Source organism: Salvelinus fontinalis, chromosome 6, assembly GCF_029448725.1.
Source record: "Salvelinus fontinalis isolate EN_2023a chromosome 6, ASM2944872v1, whole genome shotgun sequence".
NCBI classification, from domain to species: domain Eukaryota; kingdom Metazoa; phylum Chordata; class Actinopteri; order Salmoniformes; family Salmonidae; genus Salvelinus; species Salvelinus fontinalis.
In genome coordinates, this window is record NC_074670.1 from 23350811 (window position 1) to 23375353 (window position 24543).

At 43.5% G+C, this 24543-nt stretch overlaps 2 protein-coding genes across 8 annotated transcripts in view; both read left to right on the plus strand.

Annotated features, from left to right (window-relative positions):
• Positions 1-1905: 1905 nt before the first annotated feature.
• LOC129857376 (V-type proton ATPase subunit C 1-A) lies at positions 1906-11983 on the plus strand. The gene is made up of 13 exons (XM_055925565.1): positions 1906-2066; positions 2466-2648; positions 4340-4407; positions 7715-7800; positions 8273-8367; positions 8616-8707; positions 8902-9000; positions 9094-9162; positions 9339-9431; positions 9610-9703; positions 9919-10016; positions 10185-10311; positions 10810-11983. Exons 2-13 carry the CDS (start codon positions 2517-2519, stop codon positions 10903-10905), a joined length of 1149 nt encoding a protein of 382 aa, XP_055781540.1. The 5' UTR covers positions 1906-2066; positions 2466-2516; the 3' UTR covers positions 10906-11983.
• A 491-nt stretch (positions 11984-12474) lies between these two features.
• LOC129857377 (protein spire homolog 1-like) overlaps positions 12475-24543 on the plus strand; it is a 58758-nt gene continuing 46689 nt past the window's right edge. For 4 of the 7 annotated variants that reach the window (XM_055925566.1, XM_055925568.1, XM_055925567.1 and 1 more), the window contains exons 1-2: positions 12475-13060; positions 20308-20336. In XM_055925566.1, the coding sequence (XP_055781541.1) occupies positions 12706-13060; positions 20308-20336 (384 nt within the window). In that variant the 5' untranslated portion in view covers positions 12475-12705. The remainder of the gene's footprint in view (positions 13061-20307; positions 20337-24543) is intronic. The other 3 variants (XM_055925571.1, XM_055925572.1, XM_055925570.1) reach the window with 2 other exon arrangements.

The window sequence follows — 24543 nt, forward strand, 5'->3', positions numbered from 1 at the left end:
TAAGCGCATGGCCTTTGGTAGGTCAAGTGAATCCCTCCACTCTTTGTTATGTAGAAGAGGTATGGGGAGGTTGAAATGGCCAAATCCAAATGAATATAGTCAATCATCAGTCCCTGCATTATACAATGGGGCTTGATCTAGTACTTGTTTCTAATGCTGTGAGTTGCACCATGGTGTTTCAGCCTTACGCATTTGCCAAAGAATGTTGATAAGTAAAACTACCTCTACACAGACCTTTTCTCTGAGCTGAATTTTGAGCAGGGTCAAATACAAACTGTGTAAATCCAGTAAATAATAGTGAATAAAAGCTACTGCATTCTGCTAATTTACTATAAAATACCAATATTCTATTCTATTTTATTCTATATATAAAAAGTGTTTTACAGGTCACAACTCTGAATAGATACCTTGAAAAGGAAACTGTAAAAGCACTCCAGTATTCCTCTCTTCTCAAGTCTCTCTAACATTTTCCTGAAGTCAATGAGTCTGATTCTGGACTCGAGCCTTGGACATGTTGGCCTTGTAACACTAGTATCAGAGAGGTTGACAAATAGATCCAATCTGCCACTGAAACAATAATACAAGATAATGCTTATCTCACACAATTTCCCTCTTTAAAACCTTCCTCCCCATTTCTGCCCTAGGCAGTCCATAATAATTCAGACATACTAGATTAGATTTACTGTAATGTCCCTCAGAAGGCTCAGAATAACTAGCTGGGAAAATAGAACTAACCTGAATACAGTGAAAGAAACTGAGAATACTATATGGGTCTTGAAAGTTTGTACACAGTATAAGGAATGTGTAGTTGTATATTATTTTGTAATTTACAGTTTAATCATGTCATGTTTTTGTAGTAAGATGTTTTGTCAGAGTCATGCTCACTCAAACTCATGGGTAAAAGTTCAAACATGTGATATGTAAAGTTAAGCACTGTATACAAAGCATTAGAACTAGAGGGAGCATGTGACACATGTTTCTGTTGGTAGGACTCAACAACAAACATGGTGCTCTATTTTTGTGTAATGCTTTGGATATATTAAACCATGTAACTGAGATGGGAATGATAGAGAATGTTGACATTCATCTTTGAAATACACAAAGTTGCAGCAATGACCTTCATCCATAGGTTTTTCAGAGCTCTCACACTGTATGAATAACTTGTATTAGAGGAAGGTTTTGTTGAGGACACACTCAGTTAATACCTCTCCTCACATCATCATCCCCACTCAATGACCCAGACCCAGTCTGCGTGTCGGTAGCCCAAATGAGAGTGATTACAGTCCATGTGCCCAGACATGTCCCTGTAGACTGGCCTGCGGCCAACAGTGGGCAGCCCACCCTGGTCCCTGGCCTGTCGTTTGATCTGAGGGGTTGGCTGGTCGGCTGGCTCCAGCCAGACCAGGCATTGTATCCCAAACAATGCACCCCAGACCTACTGAACTATAAACATGTCCCTTTGTGGGGTTTTCCTTGAATTCTGAGCAGGGAGACACCCAGAGTCAGGAAACGTCTGGACTCCTGTCCAAATATAGAACGTCTACACCCCAAATTCCAGCTGACTGGGCATTTGAGACTGTCTGTGCCCTCAGAACTAAGATAGCAAGAATGTCACTGATATTATGGAATATAATAGCATGTACACCCACAAGAAGTACAGTACATTCTTGAGGGGATCATGCAACTACAATTCAATGGTTAAAATTACTAATTGTAAATAAATAGCACTCCTAAATTTAAATGGATCAACTGACCCCAACCCTGCTACTTTTTGTAAACGATTTTTGTAAGAAAAAAATCGTCCTACTCTGTTTTGAAATGTCGATGCTGTAGTACCTCCTCCAAACCAGCTGAGGTCGTCTGTCAAATATCGTGACGTCAAAAAGTTCCCCTCCCCCACGAGAGGCCTTTCTGTTCCTCATCTGATCAGCTGACATGAATGTGATGCTGCTGGAAAGACCTCCAGTCTTACGATTTGATTGGCAGTTATGAATATTGAACCATAGGAATTGTACGGTAGTAATTGAATTGATTAGTGTTCGAATAGTTTTGTCATTAGATCTCAGGTAAGAAATGTGAAAACTGTATTTTTTTTTACTGTAAATCTACTTGATATCATGTGATGCTAGCTAGCTAGCTATGGGTCATGTTTCAATCAACTGAGAATGTCACTTGCAGTAACGTTAGTGAGGTTTAGCTAACGTTAGCAAATTTTGATGTAAAGCATAAGAAGACAAATATCCTTTATCTTGCATGCTCGCTAGCTAACCAGATATATCAGCAACACGTAGATAAGACAGGTTTGGGGAGACAGAGATTGTTTAAATAGCAGTCAATGTTGTCTTGCTACCATTTATTTACTGATGTATCAACATGAAATAGAGAATAACGTTGCGATTGATAATATTCTACTACAAATTAAGTCCTGTTTAACAAGTAAAACAGTTTTTTTTCTTGTCTTACAGCGCCCATCTTTGTGCATTTTGTTGTGAGGCTGTAGTAATCAGTGTGTAGCCATGACAGAGTTCTGGTTGATCTCAGCTCCTGGAGAGAAGACCTGTCAGCAGACATGGGACCAGATGATGGTGGCCACCACCCGCAACAACAACCTGTCCACCAACAACAAGTTCAACATCCCAGACCTCAAGGTTAGCATGCAGCAGTAGCCATAGATAGTAGCTGCTACATTACCATACTAACTTGTAGGGCTGGGCGATAGATTGTGAATACCGGTATGGATTTTTACGATACCGTCTATAACAATATGTTGACAGTGCTAAATAAAATAAAAAGTTATTCACTGTCAATTCTCCTAGTTTGGTTGAGAATTAAAAAAAAAACCACTAAGAATTCACTTGTTGCTATCCTGCATGCACTACTCAAATATACCATCAAAAGTGAGAAAAATATTGAATGAAAATGGCCATATCACCCAACTAACTTATACTGAACAAATATATAAACGCAACATGTTAAGTGTTGGTCCCATGTTTCATGAGCTGAAATAAAAGATCCCAGGAATGTTCCATATACAAAAAAAAAGCTTATTTCTCTCATCCCTGTTACTGAGAATATCTCCTTTGCCAAGATAATCCATCCACCTAACCGGTATGGCATTTCAAGAAGCTGATTAAACAGCAGGGTCATTACACAGGTGCACCTTGTGCTGGGGACAATTATATGACGCTCTAAAATGTGCAGTTTTGTCACACACACAATGCCACATTGTGTTGTGCAATTGGCATGCTGACTGCAGGAGTGTCCAACAGAGCTGCTGCCGGAGAATTTAATGTTAATTTCTCTACCATAAGCAGCTGTTTTAGAGAATTTGGCAGTACATCCAACCGCCCTCATAACCTCAGACCATGTGTAACTACGCCAGCCCAGGACCTCCACATCCTTCTTCACCTGCGGGATCATCTGAGGAAGGGAAGGGGGTGTGCTGAGGAGTATTTCTGTCTTTAGAAAAACTAATTCTGATTGGCTGGGCCTGGGCCTGGCTCCCCAACCCATGGCTGCGCCCCTGCCCAGTCATGTGAAATCCATAGATTAGGCTCTAATTAATTTATTTCAGTTGACTGATTTCCTTATATACTGTAGTAAAATCTTTGAAATTGTTGCATGTTGTGTTTATATTTTTGTTCAGTATACTTACTAGCTCCTCTACATTCCTATGTGGGTCAAGGCTTCCACGAAACATTGCCATAGTTTACTCACAAATTAAATCATATTCCCCATATTACTCCAAAAGCAACTACAGAGAAATAAGTATTTTCCGCTCACTGCTCCCAATAAGTGATCTGTTAATAATGCTATGGGTCAAAGCTTTCTCCTTTCAGTACTCCATAAGTGCCATCCATCCAAAATGATTCAATGGCCATTATATTTCAGGGAAAGTATCCAGAGTCCCTAGAGGATGGTTGATGGTTATCCTCTGGGACCCTACTGACCCCTTTGCCACTTGGGGTACACGGCACGCGACGGAACATTTTGCAACACATGAAGGGGTCCCGACAAAAGCGCCGCCATCCAAAGCACATGGGCCCCTGAATGTCACTGCTGGGTGACTGACTCTCAGATGTCACTGAGAAAACAAAACACAGGCAGGCAGCACAACCAGACCCCCTGACCTCAGGACTCTCATCCAGTCTTTGCCATAGTTTGAGTTGGCCCTAGTTTGATCAAAGGCTCCCAAAGCAACATTTAGGCCTCTGGCATCAAGCCAATGAACCGATGGGTTCAGCCCATCTATAAAATGGGCTCGCCCTGGGTATATGATGGTATGGGAAATACTGTTTGAATCAAAGCTTTGACACATTTGTCCTTTTTGCATTAACAGGTGGGGACGCTAGATGTGTTAGTTGGGCTGTCAGATGACCTGGCCAAACTGGACTCCTTTATTGAAGGGTAGGCTTTTTACTACACTGCAATTTCCCCTTTCAACATTAAGTATCACTTCAGGATTACTGTACAAAATATCAAATTCATTACTATGTATACAGCTTGTCCATTGTGAATGTGTTGTGATAGACATATTATTTTTGTCAAAGTGCCTCACAAACCAGTGTGAGTCTGATGTCTTCAGAGTCCAGTCAATTCTGTAATCCCTCCGTGACCCTAACCTTGCTACAGTAAGGAATTTCACACCAACGTGAGGCTAGCAGGCCCACAGACTAAAGTTAGCAATTTACAGTTTGGTGACACACCAGCATCTCTTTACTCAGTCATATTTATCGCTCATGACTTGTGTGCTGCTGTTGGTTTGAAGTTTATTTATAATCTTTGGAAAATCTCGACGTCCAAAAATTCACACATACTAAGCAAGCCCTGCTTCCTCTGTAGACATTGACTCTCAAAAAATGCCAACATTAGCAACCCAGTTAACTCTCATAGGGTAATATCAGCCTTGTTTTGGAACTCGTCTGTAGGAAATCTGAAGATGCGAAAGCTCATGCCAAAGTAACACCTTTACAGACTGAATTTGGATTTGCTTAATCTGACTGTTTTTAGGTGTCAGTTGTGTAGACAAACAAGCCTGAGGCTTATTGACATCAAGCATTCTGTCATTGCATGGAATTTAGTTTTTCTCCGTCATCCACTGATCACACATCAATTGGAATGTAATCATATCAAGTATTATCCGCATCATTTTGGTTCAGGGAAGGCACCTACAGTGCTAAAAAAAAAAAAAAATTGCAATCTATTTTCTGTGAATAATAAGTAGTAGGCCTACAGGTCCATTTTCCATTTAAAAGGTCTTTCAAATGTATACTGTATAATGTGCACAGTTGTTAGTCTGGTGCTGTAGGTGCATAAACACTCATACCCTGCCCAATGAACAGTCTGCTTAGACTTTGATGTCTTGAGCAGAGTGCTATATGAAAGCATGGTGTATTTAAGCAATAAGGCCCGAGGAGGTGTGGTATATAGCCAATATATCACGGCTAAGGGCTATGGCGAACCATCAATACAGGATTAAGCGTCAATACAGGATTAAGATCGAATCCTACTACACCGGCTCTGACGCTCGTCGGATGTGGCAGTGCTTGTAAACTATTACGGACTACAAAGGGAAACCCAGACGCGAGCTGCCCAGTGACGCTAGCCTACCAGATGAGCTAAATGCCTTTTATGCTCGCTTCGGGGCAAGCATCACTGAAGCATGCACGAGAGCACCAGCTGTTCTGGATGACTGTGTGATAATGCTCTCGGTAGCCGATGTGAACAAAACCTTCAAACAGGTCAACATTCACAAAGCCGCTGGGCCAGACGAATTACCAGGACATGTACTCAAAGCACGCGCGGACCAACTGTCAAGTGTCTTCACTGACATTTTCAACCTCTCCCTGACCGAGTCTGTAATACCTACATGTTTCAAGCAGACCACCATAGTCCCTGTGCCCAAGGAAGCGAAGGTAACCTGCCTAAATGATTACCGCCCCATGGCATTCACGTTGGTAGCCATGAAGTGCTTCGAAAGGCTGGTCATGGCTCACATCAACAGCATCCTCCCGGACACCCTAGACCCACTCCAAATCGCATACCGCCCCAACAGATCCACAGATGACGCAATCTCAATCGCACTCCACACTGCCCTTTCTCACCTGGACAAAAGGAACACCAGGTGAGACTGCTGTTCATTGACTACAGCTCAGCGTTCAACACCATAGTGCCCACGAAGCTCATCACTAAGCTAAGGACTCTGGGACTTAACAACTCCCTCTGCAACTGGATCCTGGACTTCCTGACGGGCCGTCCCCAGGTGGTAAGATTAGGCAACAACACATCTGCCACGTTGATCCTTAACACTGGGGCCCCTCAAAGGTGTGTACTTAGTCCCCTCCTGTACTCCCTGTTCACCCACGACTGCGTGGCCAAACACGACTCCAACACCATCATTAAGTTTGCTGACGACATAACAGTGGTAGGCCTGATCACTGACAACGATGAGACTGCATATAGGGAGGAGGTCAGAGAACTGGCAGTGTGGTGCCAGGACAACAACCTCTCCCTCAATGTGAGCAAGACAAAGGAGCTGATCATGGACAACAGGAAAAGGCAGGCCAAATAGGCTCACTTTTAACATCGACGGGGCTGTAGTGGAGCGGGTCGAGAGTTTCAAGTTCCTTGGTGTCCACATCACCAACGAACTATCATGGTCCAAACATACCAGGACAGTCGTGAAGAGGGCACGACAAAAGGAGACTGAAAAGATTTGGCATGGGCCCCCAGATCCTCAAAAGGTTCTACAGCTGCACCATCGAGAGCATCCTAACCGGTGCATCACCACCTGGTATGGCAACTGCTCGGTATCTGACCGTAAGGCGCTACAGAGGGTAGTGTGAACGGCCCAGTACATCACTGAGGCCAAGCGTCCTGCCATCCAGGGCCTATATAATAGGCGGTGTCAGAGGAAAGCCCATAAAATTGTCAGAGACTCCAGTCACTCAAGTTTTATAGACTGTTTTCTCTGCTACCGCACGGCAAGCGGTACCAGAGCACCAAGTCTAGGACCAAAAGGCTCCTCAATAGCTGCTACCTGCAAGCCATTAGACCGCTGAACAATTAATAAAAATCACCACCGGACTATTTACATTGATAACCCCCCCCCCCCCCCCTTGTACGCTGCTGCTACTCGCTGTTTGTTACCTATGCATAGTCACTTCGCCCCCACCTACATGTACAGATTACCTCAACTAGCCTGTACCCCTGCACACTGACTCGGTACCGGTGCCCCCTGTATATAATGTAGCCTCGTTATTCTTATTGTCTTACTTTTTTATTACTTGTTATTTTAGTCTACTTGGTTAATATTTTCTTCTTCTTGTACTGCACTGTTGGTAAAGGGCTTGTAAGTAAGCATTTCACGGTAAAGTCTACACTTGTTGTATTCGGCGCATGTGGCAAATAAAGTTTCATTTGATTTGTTCTTAAGCACAACGCAACGCGGAGTGCCTGGATACAGCCCTTAGCCGTGGTATATTGGCCATATAATACAAACCCCCGAGGTGCCTTTTGCTATTATAAACTGGTTTCCAATGTAATTAGAGCAGTAAAAATAACTGTTTTGTCATACCCGTGGTATACGCTCTGATATACCACGGCTGTCAGCCAATCAGCATTCAGAGCTCGAATCATCCAGTTTATAGTCCCCTTTTGATGAGGGCTTGCTGACTGCAGCCTGACTGTGTGAATGTCTCCTGGCTGTTTACAGTGTGGTGAAGAAGGTGTCTCAGTACATGGCTGATGTGTTGGAGGACAGCCGAGACAAAGTCCAGGAGAACCTGCTGGCCAACGGAGGTACTTATATCATCACATACAAGTTACTCATATGAAAACAATGCAGCTAGTTATCACATACAAGATACTGGTATGAAACCAATGGAGGCAGTTATTATCGCATAAATATAATTACAAGAATGGCCATTCCCATTCAAGTTGGTCATTCTATTTCTATCATTATCATCACATACAAGTTACTCATATGAAAACAATGGAGGACATTAGAGATTAGCTAGTTAGTTATCATCACATACAAAGGACTCCTGAAAAACAATGAATCCAGGAGTGTGCTGCTACCTCTACTGTGCACATTGATTGACTAAGCAATTATCCTTTTAACCTGTTAATACGAACTACTAAGGAATTACCAGCACATTTAGAAATGGTTGATAAGAGTATCTTGCAATTACCCATAAAGCCATGCATCATAGTATAAAAACGTCATTCTAACAAGTCCTTTCCTCAATAACAATGCTTTGATTCCCTCTAGTGGATCTGGTGACCTACATCACACGGTTTCAGTGGGACATGGCCAAGTACCCCATCAAGCAGTCACTGAAGAACATCTCTGATATCATATCCAAGGCAAGTCTTTCTCCTACCCTCCTCATCTGATTCTCTTGATAATTAGCTAGATGGAAACCCTTTAAAAAAATAATTGTCATGATTTCGATAGCGCATGAAAGTATATAGATATCAACAAGTAAATGATATTTCAATGGTATCAATCAACTGTATTTTCTCTACCTCTTGAGTAAATTTGTTGTTAAACACTGTGTACACAGTTTTTACGTGGGTCATATTCTGAGTACTTGACCTCTTCCTCTCTACAGCAAGTAAGCCAGATTGACAACGACCTGAAGGCCAGAGCGTCTGCCTACAACAACCTGAAAGGGAACCTGCAGAATCTGGAGAGGAAGAACGCGTGAGTCCATTTCTTTTGCTCGAGGGCATAACTATCTTTTCCACTGCTGCTAATCTATGCCTTCACTGAGAATTATATTTGAACCAGTGTTGTTGAGGAAAAGTCTTCCAATGCATATTTGCTTTGTTCAATTGTTTCTTTCAACATTGTTTACATTATCATTAATATATCATACAATACCATGTTGTCTGTAGGGGGAGCCTGCTGACCAGGAGTCTGGCTGACATTGTCAAGAAGGAGGACTTTGTGATTGACTCTGAGTATCTGATCACTATGCTGGTGGTTGTACCAAAGTAAGTACAACTTTTCCCCAGTTTACAACAGTGTCATATTTAAACTTTTTTTATAACATCAGTTTGCTGTCTAACAATTCCAAATCCTTCTAGGACGAGTTATGCTGACTGGCAGAAGACCTATGAAACGTTGTCTGAAATGGTGGTACCCCGATCCACTAAGTAAGTTTATAGGAGACTCAGAGCCCATGGTGAATACATGTTAAAATAACTACTTCAGTACGTAGTCTCTTCAATCCATATCTTTCATATCTCTTTTAGTATTTTCTGCTCAGGAAGGGATTTCATTGTGAGTCCATCATGCCTGTCTGACTGTTCTGTTTGTCCCATTATTACAGCCTGCTGTTTGAGGACCATGACAGTGGTCTGTTCAGCGTCACCCTATTCAGGAAGGCCATTGATGACTTCAGACACAAGGCCAGAGAGAACAAGTAAGACACACACACACACACACACACACACACACACACACACACACACACACACACACACACACACACACACACACACACACACACACACACACACACACACACACACACACACACACACACACACACACACACACACACTCTTCTCCATATGTAATTCTCTTGCTGTTTCTATCAGGTACACAGTCAGGGACTTCCAGTACAACGAGCAGGAGATGAATGCGGACAAAGAGGAGATGACACGTCTCTCCACAGACAAGAAGAAGCAGTTTGTAAGTCATATGACTAGAAATGTGATGCCTGACCAAGGTATATGTGACCAAAACGTTACACTGTAAAGAAATGTTTCATTGCAAGTACACTTAGTGTTCGGACATCCCTGCAACCATTCTGGGATGGGTTGGGCGGGTGAAACTATTGGACAGTACTAGCTACACAGTGGGGTGGATGGAGCCTCTAACCCTAAGTGTTATTTTCCCTCTGTCAGGGGCCCCTGGTGCGATGGCTGAAAGTGAACTTCAGTGAGGCCTTCATCGCATGGATTCACATCAAGGCTCTGAGGGTCTTTGTGGAGTCTGTCTTAAGGTATGACGATCACACTGTACTAACAGTCGTCCAATTGTTAGATGTTTGTTGTGAGCGACAAGATGCTTGTAGTGACAAGAAGTCAACCTGAATACAAATAAAATATCTAACTGACTGTGTGCTGTGCCTGCTGTTAATGATTTAACTGCTCTGCCTATGCTCCCACAGATATGGGCTGCCCGTGAACTTCCAGGCCATGCTGCTCCAGCCCAACAAGAAGAACATGAAGAAACTGAGGGAGGTTCTCAATGACCTATACAAACACCTGGACAGCAGCGCTGCAGCTGTCATTGATGTGAGTAATTAGACCTGAAATACACTACCGTTCAAAAGTTTGAGGTCACTTAGAAATGTCCTTGTTTTTGAAAGAAAAGCAAAATTTTCGTCCATTAAAATAACATCAAACTGATCAGAAATACAGTGTAGACATTGTTAATTTTGTAAATGACTATTGTAGCTGGAACGGCTGATTTTTAATGGAATATCTACAAAGGCGTACAGAGGCCCATTATCAGCAATCATCACTCCTGTGTTCCAATGGCACGTTGTGTTAGCTAATCCAAGTTTACCATTTTAAAAGGCTAGTTGATCATTAGAAAACCCTTTTGCAATTATGTTAGCACAGCTGAAGGGTTTTCTAATGATCAATTAGCCTTTTAATACTGGTACATTAGCTAAATGAGATTTGATATCGTCTGGTTCAGCAGACCTGTTAGACAACCACATTATCCATGTCGTGTTAATGTTATTTTCCACGTAAGCTAATGGTCTGTGTTTCTTTATTCCCTTGTAGTCTGCCATGGATATCCCTGGTCTGAACCTGAGCCAGCAGGAGTACTACCCTTATGTTTACTACAAGATAGACTGTAACCTGCTGGACTTTAAATAGATTTTCACTGTACCTGACCTTTCTGTTCTGTCTTGTCTTTATGCTGAGTACACACTAACTTGTGTTTTCCCGTAAATTTTTCTCCCAGTCTTGCTCTTTTCTCCGTTCTCTGCCCTGCTATCTCCTCTCTCTAATCCTCCTCTCTTCATGTCTGGGTGATACTGTTTATCCTTGCTCTCCTCAGATGTGCATGCTCATTCCTTGTGGTTTAAAGCACTTAAAGTGACCCCCTCCATTTGTACAAACTGAGGACAAACAATGGCTTGATGTAAATTTTGTTGGTTTTGTTTACAGATTTTTTTTTAAACAGCATAATCAAATTACACTGTATTTAAAGGCCCAGTGCAGTCAAAATGTGATTTTTCTGTGTTTTTATATAGATTTTCACACTGAGGTTGGAACGATATTGTGGAATAAGGCCATTTTAGTGTAAGATATACTCAAATTTCAGCCTGTTTTGGTGGGATGGAGTTTTCGCCTGACTGGTGACAAATGAATTAATAGACCAATATGAAAGTGTTCCAAACCCCTCTGCCAATAACAGCTAGTTTACAGTTTACATCCCCAATCCAAAACAGTCCTAGTCAAATTCTTGCTTGAGAAATTGCTCATGCTAAAATTCAATTTTTTGTTACTTTTTGACCATTTTCAAATTTTTTATTGAAAACAATCACAGTATTTAATTGTTACCCAGAAATGATTTGATGTTGAGATAAAACGGCTGCATTGGGCCTTTAACTGTGTGCTGAAACGAATAAGATCTCTAAATATTTATTTATGGTAGTTTATGCATTTTCAATCATTCCATGTCTGTGTTGTGCATATTGATAGCAACATCTTTGAGTGGTACTATTCATAGATACTTGTGTATGTGACCAATTTGTTCTTTTACCTGCACATCCAAGCACATCTGGTACATGTTCATGAGGTATTGGTTCACCTTGGCAACAAATAGTGTTACAAAGATGCTATATTTGTGTGTTATCTGATGTTGTGTATATTTGATGTTAAAAGAGATATATGTATGTGTAAGCATTATGTATGCCATGAATACATAAAACAGTCAATATGAAGAAAATTGTCTGTATTTTGTCCGTGATTGGGGTTAGAGGTTGTCTGTGTTGGTAGGCTATATCTGTAGGTAAGGTTGTAAACATTACATATTACAATGAACGGCCAGGCCCTGCAGGAATCTTCCACGTTTACAGTTGTGTGAGAGAAAGAGAGTGAGTCATGCTTGGCCTCTGCAGAAGTAAGTGCAGGGTAGTTAGAGGAAGTTCCTCCATAGAGAAGTAGGAATGTACATAACCCTTAAGAAATCCCTGCCTTCAAACATTAATATCAGGAATTCAATATGAATATAAATGTGCTCCAAAATCCATCATTGAGAAATAGTATTTGTTTGAGAGCATAACATAATTGCCAGAGTAGCCTACACATTGCCTAGATGTATTCACATACACCGTACTCTATCAAATTGGACAGCAGATGGCACAAAATAACAGGGAAAGTGGGAAATAACATCCTTTAGCTGCGCATGTCAACTATGTATGTATTCCTCTGAAGTCGACCGAAACCTGACAGGCATTTAGACCATGCAAACAATCCGTCATATGACTGGTACCCTTACGAAAACACTGCAAGGCGGGGGAAATAATAATCATTGTCCGTGGTGGTGCTGCTGTTGCAAGGGAACCGCATCTTTTCCGATGTCTTCAAGCTGCCCGGATCGTTTGTTTATCTGCGGCTCCCCGTTTATTAGTGTCATCACCGGCCCTTCTCGGTCGATAGAATGAAAGGATGGCCAAGCGGCGAGATTCGGACGAGGAGAGAGGAGAGCTGATCGGCCCTGCTGCGGTCCAGCGAGATGAGACGCCGTATCCCGGGATGGCAAAAATGGACGGAATGGAGGAAAGAGGGGGAAGTGAACTGTCTTTAGAGGAGATTTTAATGCTCTACAGCCAACCGATAAACGAAGAGCAGGCTTGGGCAGTGTGTTACCAATGCTGCATAAACCTGGCTCAGGGGCATAGGAGGAATTCTGGCCCAGCTGCCGGTGCATCAGTGGTGGATACTGCGAAGAGGATTGAGGGACCACAGGATGTAAGGATTCAGAAAGACGGAGATGTCAAATTTCAATATGAAGGCTGTGATGGTAGGTACAATAATTATGTAATGATGATGTTTTGAAATGCGTTCATGATTTTTTTCTGTCTTTTTTTCATTTCTCCAACACATTGGTAATATTACCAGTTCCTAGAATGAGAAAATCTGTAATAATGTTTTATGTATGTAGAAATTAGGTCAACAAGGCAGCTGGACACCGACTGATAGATTCATATGCCGTGCTTTCCAATTGTTGGCTATTACATTTAGTCAGCTGGCTCAGCTGTTGTTGTTTTCCCCTGTCACAAATCACATGTTCATGTTCATCATTCACACTCTATAAAATAGCCTACTGAGAAAATGAAAAAACAACATATTTCCATGGCACAATATGTTGCTGCCCAGAGTGACTTACAGGGCATTCGGGAAAGTATTCAGACCCCTTAACTTTTTCCACATTTCGTTATGTTACAGCCTTATTCTAAAATTGATTAAATAAAAACCTGTTTTCATCAAGACACACAATACCCCATAATGACAAAGTGAAAACAGGTTTTTAGACATTTCTGCAAATGTATTACAAATTAAAAAACAGATACATTATTTAAATAAGTATTCAGATCCTTTGCTATGAGACTCGAAATTGAGCTCAGGTGCATCCTGTTTACATTGATCACCCTTGAGATGTTTCTACATCTTGATTGGAGTCCACCTGTAGTAAATTCAATTGATTGGACATGATTTGGAAAGGCACACCTGTCTATATAAGGTCCCACTGTTGACAGTGTACGTCAGAGCAAAAAACAGGCCATGAGGTTGAAGGAATTGTCTCTAGAGCTCTGAGACAGGATTGTGTCGAGGCACAGGTCTGGGGAAGGGTACCAAACTAATTTCTGTAGCATTGAAGGTCCCCAAGAACACAGTGGCCTCCATCACTCTTAAATGGAAGAAGTTTGGAACCACCATGACTCTTCTAGAGCTGGCTGCTCAGCCAAACTAAGCAATCGGGGGAGGTGACCAAGAACCCGATGGTCACTCAGACAGGGCTCCAGAGTTCCTCTGTGGAGATGGGAGAAACTTCCAGAAGGACAACCATCTCTGCAGCACCACCAATCAGGCCTTTATGGTAGAGTGGCCAGATGGAAGCCACTCCTCAGTAAAAGGCACATTACAGCCCACTTGGAGTTTGCCAAAAGGCACCTAAAGGACTCTCAGATTATAAGAAACAAGATTGTCTAGTCTGATAAAACCAAGATTGAACTCTTTGGCCTGAATGCCAAGTGTCACATCTGGAGGAAATCTGGCACCATCCCTATGGTGAAGCATGGTGGTGGCAGCATCATGCTGTGGGAATGTTTTTCAGCGACAGGGACTGGGAGACTAGTCAGGATCGAGAGAAAGATGAACGGAACAAAGTACAGAGAGATCCTTGATGAAAACCTACTCCAGAGCGCTCAGGACCTCAGACTGGGGTGAAGGTTGACTTTCCAACAGGACAATGACCCTAAGCACACAGCCAAGACAACGCAGGAGTGGCTTTGGGACAAATCTCTGAATGTCCTTGAGTGGCCCAGCCAGAGCCCGGACTTGAACCAAATCACACATCTCTGGAGAGACCTGAGCTGTGCAGTGACACTCTTTTGTTTATTTTTTATTTAACCTTTATTTAACTAGGCAAGTCAGTTAAGAACAAATTCTTATTTACAAATACTGGTTGCCCCGGCCAAACCTGTGCACCGCCCTATGGGACTCCAATCACAACCAGATATGATACAGCCTGGATTCGAACCAGGGACTGTAGTGACACCTCTTGCACTGAGATGCAGAGCCTTAGACTGCTGCACCACTCGGGAGCAGGTCTCCATCCAACCTGACAGAGCTTGAGAGGATCTGCAGAGACGACTCAGCAGGTTTTTTTCTACGTTTGCAAAAATGTAAAAAAAAACGTTTTTGCTTTGTCATTATGGGGTATTGTGTGTGGAGTGATAAGGGGGGGAAACTATTTAATCAATTTTAGAATAAGGCTGTAACGTAACAAAATGTGGTAAAAGTCAAGGGGTCTGAATACTTTCCTGAAGGGGTCTGAATCCACTGTACAATGGGTGGGAGGGGGGGGGGGGGTGGAGTTATGCTACCTTGACTGATAAGATGTGGCCCCTTATCAACCTTATTTTTTGTTATTTTGGACTTTTTTTATGGAGTGCTTTCATTGCCACAAAGACCCTCAACCAATGGTATGACTGCATGATGGCCACAAGCCACATCATCATCACTGTAGTCATCGATAGCCTTAACAGCTAGGGCCTGGCTAAACTGTTGACATTGTCTTGTGTCACACCTGATATGACACAGCAAGTGATGTGTGTAGTCTGGGTGTTCCTTTGAAACTGCTTGGCTACCCATACTCCTTGCTCCGGTCAAACCCTAGCCTCTGTCAGGTGTTCGGGAAATGGTAAGAGAGCCTGTGACGTTAACAAGGCAACGCCATCTAACCCCTCCTCCACATGTACTGGATTGGTTGAACAGTGCAGAATATAACCTCCCCGACCATTTTTTTTGTCTTCTCGTCTAGTCCAGTATGTAAGGGATCTAGTTTCAGACGTTCATTTTACGCCTGCTACGTTAGGTAATGCGAACACAGTCGGGACCGTCTGATTGGTCCAGAAACCAATGGATTGGGCCAAAGCCAGAACAAACATGGGTAAAGCGGTGGCTTGAAAATGTGTCATTGGCTTTCATACTCTGATAGGGCAGCGGGTAGCTTAGCTGTTAAGACCGTTGGGCCAGTAACTGAAAGGTTAGTGGTTCGAGCCGACTAGCTGAAAAATATGTCGACCTGCCCTTGAGCAAGGCACGTAACCCTAATTGCTCCTGTAAGTCGCTCTGGATAAGAGCGTCTGCTAAATGACTAAAATGTAATTGGTTAAAGATGATCCAATCGCTGATGACTTTGTTTTGTACAACGCCCCTCGTCAGCACAAACTATTTCAACGATGACAGTCTCAGACTAAAGTATGTAGCGAACAACAGAGCAGTGAAATAATTACTGTGAGTCATCAGGCTACCTGTGAAAGTGACTATGAATTACTAGTAATGTGTCTTGTCTTGCTTGTGGAGAGTTCCTGTCGGTCTTCCTCCTCGCTAGTATCCTGTAATCAGATTCCCAGATACAGACTCTATTTCACCCGGAATATGTCTTTATTTATTTACCCATGGTGTCACAGGGAAGCTGTACCCTAGCTCTTCCTCAGTTACACACCTTGAGTCAATGTGTGCTGAGTCAATTTGATGGCTTATTTGCTTTGGACTCAATGTACTCCATACTTAATCAGCTTTTTTACATTTACATTTGAGTCATTTAGCAGACACTCTTATCCAGAGTGATTTACAGTAGTGTGTGCGTACGGTTTCGTACTTTTTCGTACTGGTCCCCAGTACGTGCTGGCGTTGCAAGCACCATCCTCTGCCAGCTGAGACACACAGGACGTTTTTGGCATTTATGAACGGACTGTGCATAGTAAGGGTGGAATTTGTGGTGTACTGTATTTTATTTTTACGTGCCTGGCAGTGTATTAGTAACTCAGTAATAGTTATTGGGGATGGGAGGTTTTGCATGGTTTGCTACTGGTCTGAGGATGGCTACTCTACAGGCAATGCTGTTATTAAATGTGCTATCATCATGTGTGTTATTACACTTTATTAATCTGTGATTATTACATGAATATGACTAAAGCTAATCATCTGAGTTAATGTAGATAGACTAACTTTATTCTTACGACACCTTTCTTTCTCTGGTGCCTTAAATTCATTATAATATCTTAAAACACTGATTTGTCACATCATATCCATATTTGATGGATTCTCAGAAGGACCGACCACTCTGATGTCTGGTTAACTGGGCTACAGAGCAAGGGGTCTCCCCCAAGGCATATCAGCCATCCCAGCTGTGTTCAGAGAGACAGACAGACATACAGAAAGAAAAACTGAGAGAGCATTCTTCCAACCAATTTGTCACAGACCCACCAACCATGTCACTATTCCAACTGACCAACTAGATGTGCCACAAAATGTAGCTACTCTTTTACTCAATTTCCCCAGTTTCCTGATCTTACCCAGATTGATACCATTTGTCATAATGTCTACTGTGTCCTCGCAGTTGTTTAGATTGTCACGCTGTAGCTCTGTGATGGATAATGCATTGCATGAGAGAAGGGGATAGAGAGAGAGCACAGGTTGTGGAAAAGGAAAGTGATTTCCTTTTCTCTGTGTGTCTGAGGCCTTATTGAGCAGGATTTGTCCGTTGTCTGTTTCCTGCATAGCAGTAACAAAAGCAAGTTGTTTTGTCTTACTTTGAGTGTCAAAATAAGCCTGGTTTCTCTAGGTTTCTTCCTAGGTTCCTGCCTTTCTAGGGAGTTTTTCCTAGCCACTGTGCTTCTTTCTACATCGGCATTGCTTGTTGTTTGGGGTTTTAGGCTGGGTATCTGTACAGCACTTTGTGACAACTGCTGATATAAAACAGGCTTTCTAAAAATAAATTGGATTTGAAAATAAGGACCATTGGACATTGGTTGTGAGTAGGTCTGTTGGTCTGTTGATGTCCTGAAATATTAGACCTCCATCTTGTTTTTTCTCATCGATGAATGGGGCAGTCACAAGCAAATGATTTGAACATGTTGTTTTGCAGGATGTTACAATAGAGCTTGTCATTGTGTATGTGGAGAGGGTCATCGAAAATAATCTGCTTGGTCACGTTACTGAAGTTAATGGACATTTCCACGTGGTGGCTTGGAGGAACATTTAGGCCTAACCAAGAAGTTTCTTGAATAAAGTCTATTGATGAATTTTAGCTGTGTGTATGCAGGCAGAGGCAGTGACAGAGGCTGACTGGCAGAGGCAGTGACAGAGGCTGACTGGCAGAGGCAGTGATAGAGGCTGACTGGCAGAGGTAGAGGTAGAGTTAGTGACAGAGACTGACTGGCAGAGGCAGTGAGAGAGACTGACTGGGAGAGGTAGAGGCAGTGACAGAGGCTGACTTGTAGAGGTAGAAGCAGAGGCAATGAGAGAGACAGACTGGTAGTGACAGAGACTGACTGGCAGAGGTAGGGGGAGAGGCTGACTGGCAGAGGCAGTGACAGAGGCAGTGACAGAGGCTGACTGGCAGAGGCTGACTGGCAGAGGAAGTGACAAAGGCTGACTGGTAGAGGGAGAGGCAGAGACTGACTGGTAGAGGGAGAGGCAGTGACAGAGGCTGACAGACATATGCAGTGCAGAGGTTGACAGGCAGAGGCAGTGACAGAGGCTGACTGGCAGAGGTAGAGTTAGTGACAGAGACTGACTGGCAGAGGCAGTGAGAGAGACTGACTGGCAGAGGTAGAGGCAGTGACAGAAACTGACTGGCAGAGGTAGAAGCAGAGGCAATGAGAGAGACAGACTGGCAGAGGTAGGGGGAGATGCAGTGACAGAGGCTGACTGGCAGATGCAGTGACAGAGGCTGACTGGCAGTGACAGAGGCTGACTGGCAGTGACAGAGGCTGACTGGCAGATGCAGTGACAGAGGCTGACTGGCAGATGCAGTGACAGAGGCTGACTGGCAGATGCAGTGACAGAGGCTGACTGGCAGATGCAGTGACAGAGGCTGACTGGCAGAGGCAGTGACAGAGGCTGACTGGCAGAGGCAGTGACAGAGGCTGACTGGCAGAGGCATTGACAGAGACTGACTGGCAGTGACAGAGACTGACTGGCAGTGACAGAGACTGACTGGTAGTGACAGAGTCTGACTGGCAGTGAGAGAGACTGACTGGCAGAGGTAGAGGCAGTGAGAGAGACTAACTGGCAGAGGTAGAGGCAGTGAGAGAGACTAACTGGCAGAGGTAGAAGCAGAGGCAGTGAGAGAGACTGACTGGCAGAGGTAGAGGCAGTGAGAGAGACTAACTGGCAGAGGTAGAAGCAGAGGCAGTGAGAGAGACTGACTGGCAGAGGTAGAGGCAGTGAGAGAGACTAACTGGCAGAGGTAGAAGCAGAGGCATTGAGAGAGACTGACTGGCAGAGGTAGAGGCAGTGAGAGAGACTAACTGGCAGAGGTAGAGGCAGTGTGAGAGACTAACTGGCAGAGGTAGAGGCAGTCAGAGAGACTGACTGGCCGAGGTAGAAGCAGAAGCAGTGAGAGAGACTGACTGGCAGAGGTAGAGGCAGTGAGAGAGACTAACTGGAAGAGGTAGATGCAGATGCAGAGACAGGGTGTCATCAGTAGTCACATGCCACCAACCAAGTGGTGAGAATGAACTGCTGCTTTCATTGACTGTGACCCAGTTAATGATGTTGTCTTCACGACACATTCCTCAATCTTCTTCCTTCTTCTTCTTCTCTTTCCATGGACCCTGTTTTTCCTGGTCAGGTTTACGGTCATATAAATAATCCTGGCCCTATTACAGCATATAGGCAAGGTTAGACCCATGGTAGTCTGTGTTATAATGCACTTGTATTGTACTTTACCTATTTTGCTCAAGATGGTGGTTCCGCCTCACTTGATTAAACAGCTTTCGTTTTCTGACGGTCTGATAATAATAACCTTGTTTGACTGAGCAGATTATCTTCATGGCTGATGGCCACTTAGTGACCCCATCATGGAGTCACCGGAGCCTTTGTTGTTCGTCGACCTTCTGACTCGGGCTGGTCGGCGTTTGAGTTCCCAGTGAGTTGCCGTGGCAACTGCGGTCAGCTGCCCAGGGGTGGTTCATGTGCGAGACCTAAATGCATACAGTATCTCATGACATATTAGGCCCAGATGAAATCAATAAAACAGGTAAAGAGGGAAAACACACTGCAGGTTCAGTAAGAATGTTCAGGCTGTATCTGAGGTGTTATCCTGTTAACCATGTTAAAACTGACGCCTCACATGCTGTTTCCTCTGCAGACAGTGTCATATTGGATTATCGACACATAAATACATCTGTCCTTCAGTTACAGTGTACGGAAACATTCTGAGTGAACCAGCGGAATGATTTTCACATTTTAATTGACCTGCAATTGATTGAATTGTGGCCTCAGTTTTAGTTACAGTAAAGGTTTAGCATAAAATAATACATGCCTCTCTTTTGTCATGAAAGGGTGTGTTGGTTGAGCCAGTTGTTAACACCTTATTGTAGCTCTGAGAGTTCATCATGTTTGCATAAGCCCTTCTCAGTCACAAATCGCTTCACATCCAGTTCATAACCAAGCCAATGTATTTCAAGATGCTTTGCTTTAGTCATAAAGACATTAGTCATAAAATCACAACTTTTCTCTTTGTCTTCACAGGTAAATCCATCCCAGCCACATCCACAGAGGTGAGTGGCATGTTTCTGACTTCCTTGTTTCTGGGAAGATATCTGTAATAATACGAATGAGAGATGTTGAGCAGGAGGACCGACAGTGTTCCAATGGAATTATACCTGGCGAAACCGGGCCGGCAACAGTCACAGTGGTGGATGGATAATATCTGTACATAGGGCGTGTTAATCCTGCTTGATGACATGCCTGACACTCAACCTGCTGCCAGGGGCAATGTGGTGGTGGTTTCACTAGTACTTTACCATACTGTCTGTGCAGTGCACACCTCATTCACAGCATCTAGCTCAGAGGTTAGACTAGAGAGAATGGATATGACCACACCTACACTATGTGTAACATGGGACTGTCATTGACAGTGAGGCAATTTCAAATACAGAAGCAAACATTCACTAAAACAAGAACATCTGAAAAAATGTATATCATAACACCTAGAACAAAGTCCTAACAGAAGTGATGATGGAGTCTATTTGGAGATCAGTGATAGATAGACCTTCACTACAGATTCTCGAGGCTCTCAGCTGGTCTGACTGACTGGGCTGGCGAAATGAATGTCACCATGCGAGCTCTCCTCTTTGATGTTGGCTCTGGGTGACATCTTTCTCTCTCTCTCTCTCTCTCTCTCTCTCTCTCTCTCTCTCTCTCTCTCTCTCTCTCTCTCTCTCTCTCTCTCTCTCTCTCTCTCTCTCTCTGAGAATGTGCAGTGAAACTGCGTCAACAAAATCCCTGCCAAGCTCCTTTATGGCAGAAATGGGTTCTTCTAGTGCAGTCACTCAGTGTCTGATGTGATGTGTGAGAGCCTGGCTGAGGAAAAGAAAATACTGGAAAGTCTATCCTCATTCCAACACCCTCTTCTGACTGTCACCACATCACTGCAGATCCAGCAGTCTTATTGCATTACAGCTCGTGTGTGTGTGTGTGTGTGTGTGGACAATTTAGTTCAGAAACATTGGTCGTGATTGGATCACACCACTTCCCCAACACTGTCACTGACGTGATTCAATCTTTACTATGTTGCTGCCTGACACTGAACTATATGAAACCTGTGTTGTTGTGGCACAATGTACTACATGAAGACAGACAGACCGAGACAGCTGAGCCACTTTTCCTTGGTCCAGACACTGAGAGTGCAATGGAGGTACAGTAGAACCACATAAATGTAGCAGAGGATAACTAGGTATCCCACAGTGCAGTGACGTCACACTCCATGAGAACTAAAATAATGTTGCTCACAGGCCCAACTCAAATCAGAATTTTGGCTAGCTAGCAGATAGCACGTTGCTTTGTGTGTAGATTAGTGTTAGTCATGAGTTCGCTTCCCTGGTATTCAGTACAGGGGTAGAACATTGTGTCTCTTGAAGAATGCTAGTCTTCTTGGTAACACTACTGTTGACGCCTCCAGCGTTGGTAAACTTTTCTGGTCTCGTGATCTTGCTACTCTTACTGCTGGGTTGTGTTTCATACTTTCATTATGTCCCAGGCAGGCTGGTCCTCCTCTCTGTTATAGTTCAACTGTTCAGGGAGGGGGATTTTTAAGAGTAAGCCTTTGAATTTGGAGGAGGAAGATTATGGCAGTTAACATAGTAATGACTAGTCAGACAGCATGGTGTTTAATGTAAACGAGAACTCTATTGGAAATAGTCTGAATGGACTAATTAACTACACGATCAAAGGAAAAACTGTCTTCTCTGATTAGCTGCTGAATAGTATAATTGAATATTTTGTCCGAAAAATTATGAACATTCCCATTCATTCCATCTTGAAAATAGTTTGATGGGTTTAGTTTAATGTGTGTTAAAGTGGGTGTGTGGTTTCACGCTGGGGGATCAGGGGGTGTGTCGGCTGAACCCTCAGGCGGAGCTGAACGTCAGTCATATGATTCAGAGGTCATGAGGTTGAGCACAACGGCTCTCCTCTTGCCTTTTCTCAAATCAAAATCAAATCAAATGTATTTATATAGCCCTTCTTACATCAGCTGATATCTCAAAGTGCTGTACAGAAACCCAGTCTAAAACCCCAAACAGCAAGCAATGCAGGTGTAGAAGCACGGTGGCAAGGAAAAACTCCCTAGAAAGGCCAAAACCTAGGAAGAAACCTAGAGAGGAACCAGGCTATGAGGGGTGGCCAGTCTTCTTCTGGCTGTGCCGGGTGGAGATTATAACAGAACATGACCAAGATGTTCAAATGTTCATAAATGACCAGCATGGTCAAATAATAGTAATCACAGTGAACAGGTCAGGGTTCCATAGCCGCAGGCAGAACAGTTGAAACTGGAGCAGCAGCACAGCCAGGTAAGACTGGGGACAACAAGGAGTCATCATGCCAGGTAGTCTTGAGGCATGGTCCTAGGGCTCAGGTCCTCTGAGAGAGAGAAAGAAAGAGAGAATTAGAGAGAGCATACTTAAATTCACACAGGACACCAGATAAGACAGGAGAAATACTCCAGATATAACAGACTGACCCTACCCCCCCCCCCCCCCCCCCCGACACATAAAATACAGGAGACACTGTGGCCCCATCCGATGATATCCCCGGACAGGGCCAAACAGGCAGGATATAACCCCACCCACTTTGCCAAAGCACAAGCCCCCACACCACTAGAGGGATAACTTCAATCTCCAACTTACCATCGTGAGACAAGGCCGAGTATAGCTCACAAAGATCTCCGCCATGGCACAACCCAAGGGGGGGGCGCCAACCTAGACAGGAAGACCACGTCAGTGACTCAACCCACTCAAGTGACGCACCCCTCCTAGGGACGGCATGGAAGAGCACCAGTAAGCCAGTGACTCAGCCCCTGTAATAGGGTTAGAGGCAGAGAATCCCAGTGGAGAGAGGGGAACCGGCCAGGCAGAGACCGCAAGGGCGGTTCGTTGCTCCAGTGCCTTTCCGTTCACCTTCACCCTCCTGGGCCAGACTACACTCAATCATAGGACCTACTGAAGAGATGAGTCTTCGTGTAGGTATGTACGGCAGGACCAAATCGGAAAGATAGGTAGGAGCAAGCCCATGTAATGCTTTGTAGGTTTGCAGTAAAACCTTGAAATCAGCCCTTGCCTTACCAGGAAGCCAGTGTTGTGAGGCTAGCACTGGAGTAATATGATCACATTTTGGGGTTCTAGTCAGGATTCTAGCAGCCGTATTTAGCACTAACTGAAGTATATTTAGTGCTTTATCCGGGTAGCCGGAAAGTAGAGAATTGCAGTAGTCTAACCTAGAAGTAACAAAAGCATGGATTAATTTTTCTGCATCATTTTTGGAAAGAAAATTTCGGATTTTTGCAATGTTATGTAAATGAAAAAAAGCTGTCCTTGAAACAGTCTTGATATGTTCGTCAAAAGAGAGATCAGGGTCCAGAGTAACGCCGAGGTCCTTCAGTTTTATTTGAGACGACTGTACAACCATCAAGATTAATTGTCAGATTCAACAGAAGATCTCTTTGTTTCTTGGGACCTAGAACAAGCATCTCTGTTTTGTCCGAGTTTAAAAGTAGAACGTTTGCAGCCATCCACTTCCTTATGTCTGAAACACAGGCTTCCAGCGAGGGCAATTTTGGGGCTTCACCATGTTTCATTGAAATGTACAGCTGTGTGTCATCCGCATAGCAGTGAAAGTTAACATTATGTTTTCGAATGACATCCCCAAGAGGTAAAATATATAGTGAAAACAATAGTGGTCCTAAAACGGAACCTTGAGGAACCTTTGTCAGAGGACAAACCATTCACAGAGACAAACTGACATCTTTCCGACAGATAAGATCTAAACCAGGCCAGAACTTGTCCGTGTAGACCAATTTGGGTTTCCAATCTCTCCAAAAGAATGTGGTGATCGATGGTATCAAAGCAGCACTAAGGTCTAGGAGCACGAGGACAGACGCAGAGCCTTGGTCTGACGCCATTAAAAGGTAATTTACCACCTTCACAAGTGCAGTATCAGTGCTATGATGGGGTCTAAAACCAGACTGAAGCATTTCGTATACATTGTTTGTCTTCAGGAAGGCAGTGAGTTGCTGCGCAACAGCTTTTTCAAAAAGAATTTGAGAGGATTTGGAGATTCGATTCTAGGCCGATAGTTCTTTATATTTTCTGGGTCAAGGTTTGGCTTTTTCAAGAGAGGGTTTATTACTGCCACTTTTAGTGAGTTTGGTACACATCCGGTGGATAGAGATACATTTATTATGTTCAACATAGGAGGGCCAAGCACAGG

Excerpts from the sequence above, each read along its gene's own strand:
- LOC129857376 (XM_055925565.1), top strand. The coding sequence starts at position 2,517 with ATGACAGAGTTCTGGTTGATCTCAGCTCCTGGAGAGAAGACCTGTCAG. Across the intron at positions 4,408-7,714 it reads CTGGACTCCTTTATTGAAGG|TGTGGTGAAGAAGGTGTCTC; the intron begins GTAGGCTTTTTA and ends GGCTGTTTACAG. Across the intron at positions 9,432-9,609 it reads CACAAGGCCAGAGAGAACAA|GTACACAGTCAGGGACTTCC; the intron begins GTAAGACACACA and ends TGTTTCTATCAG.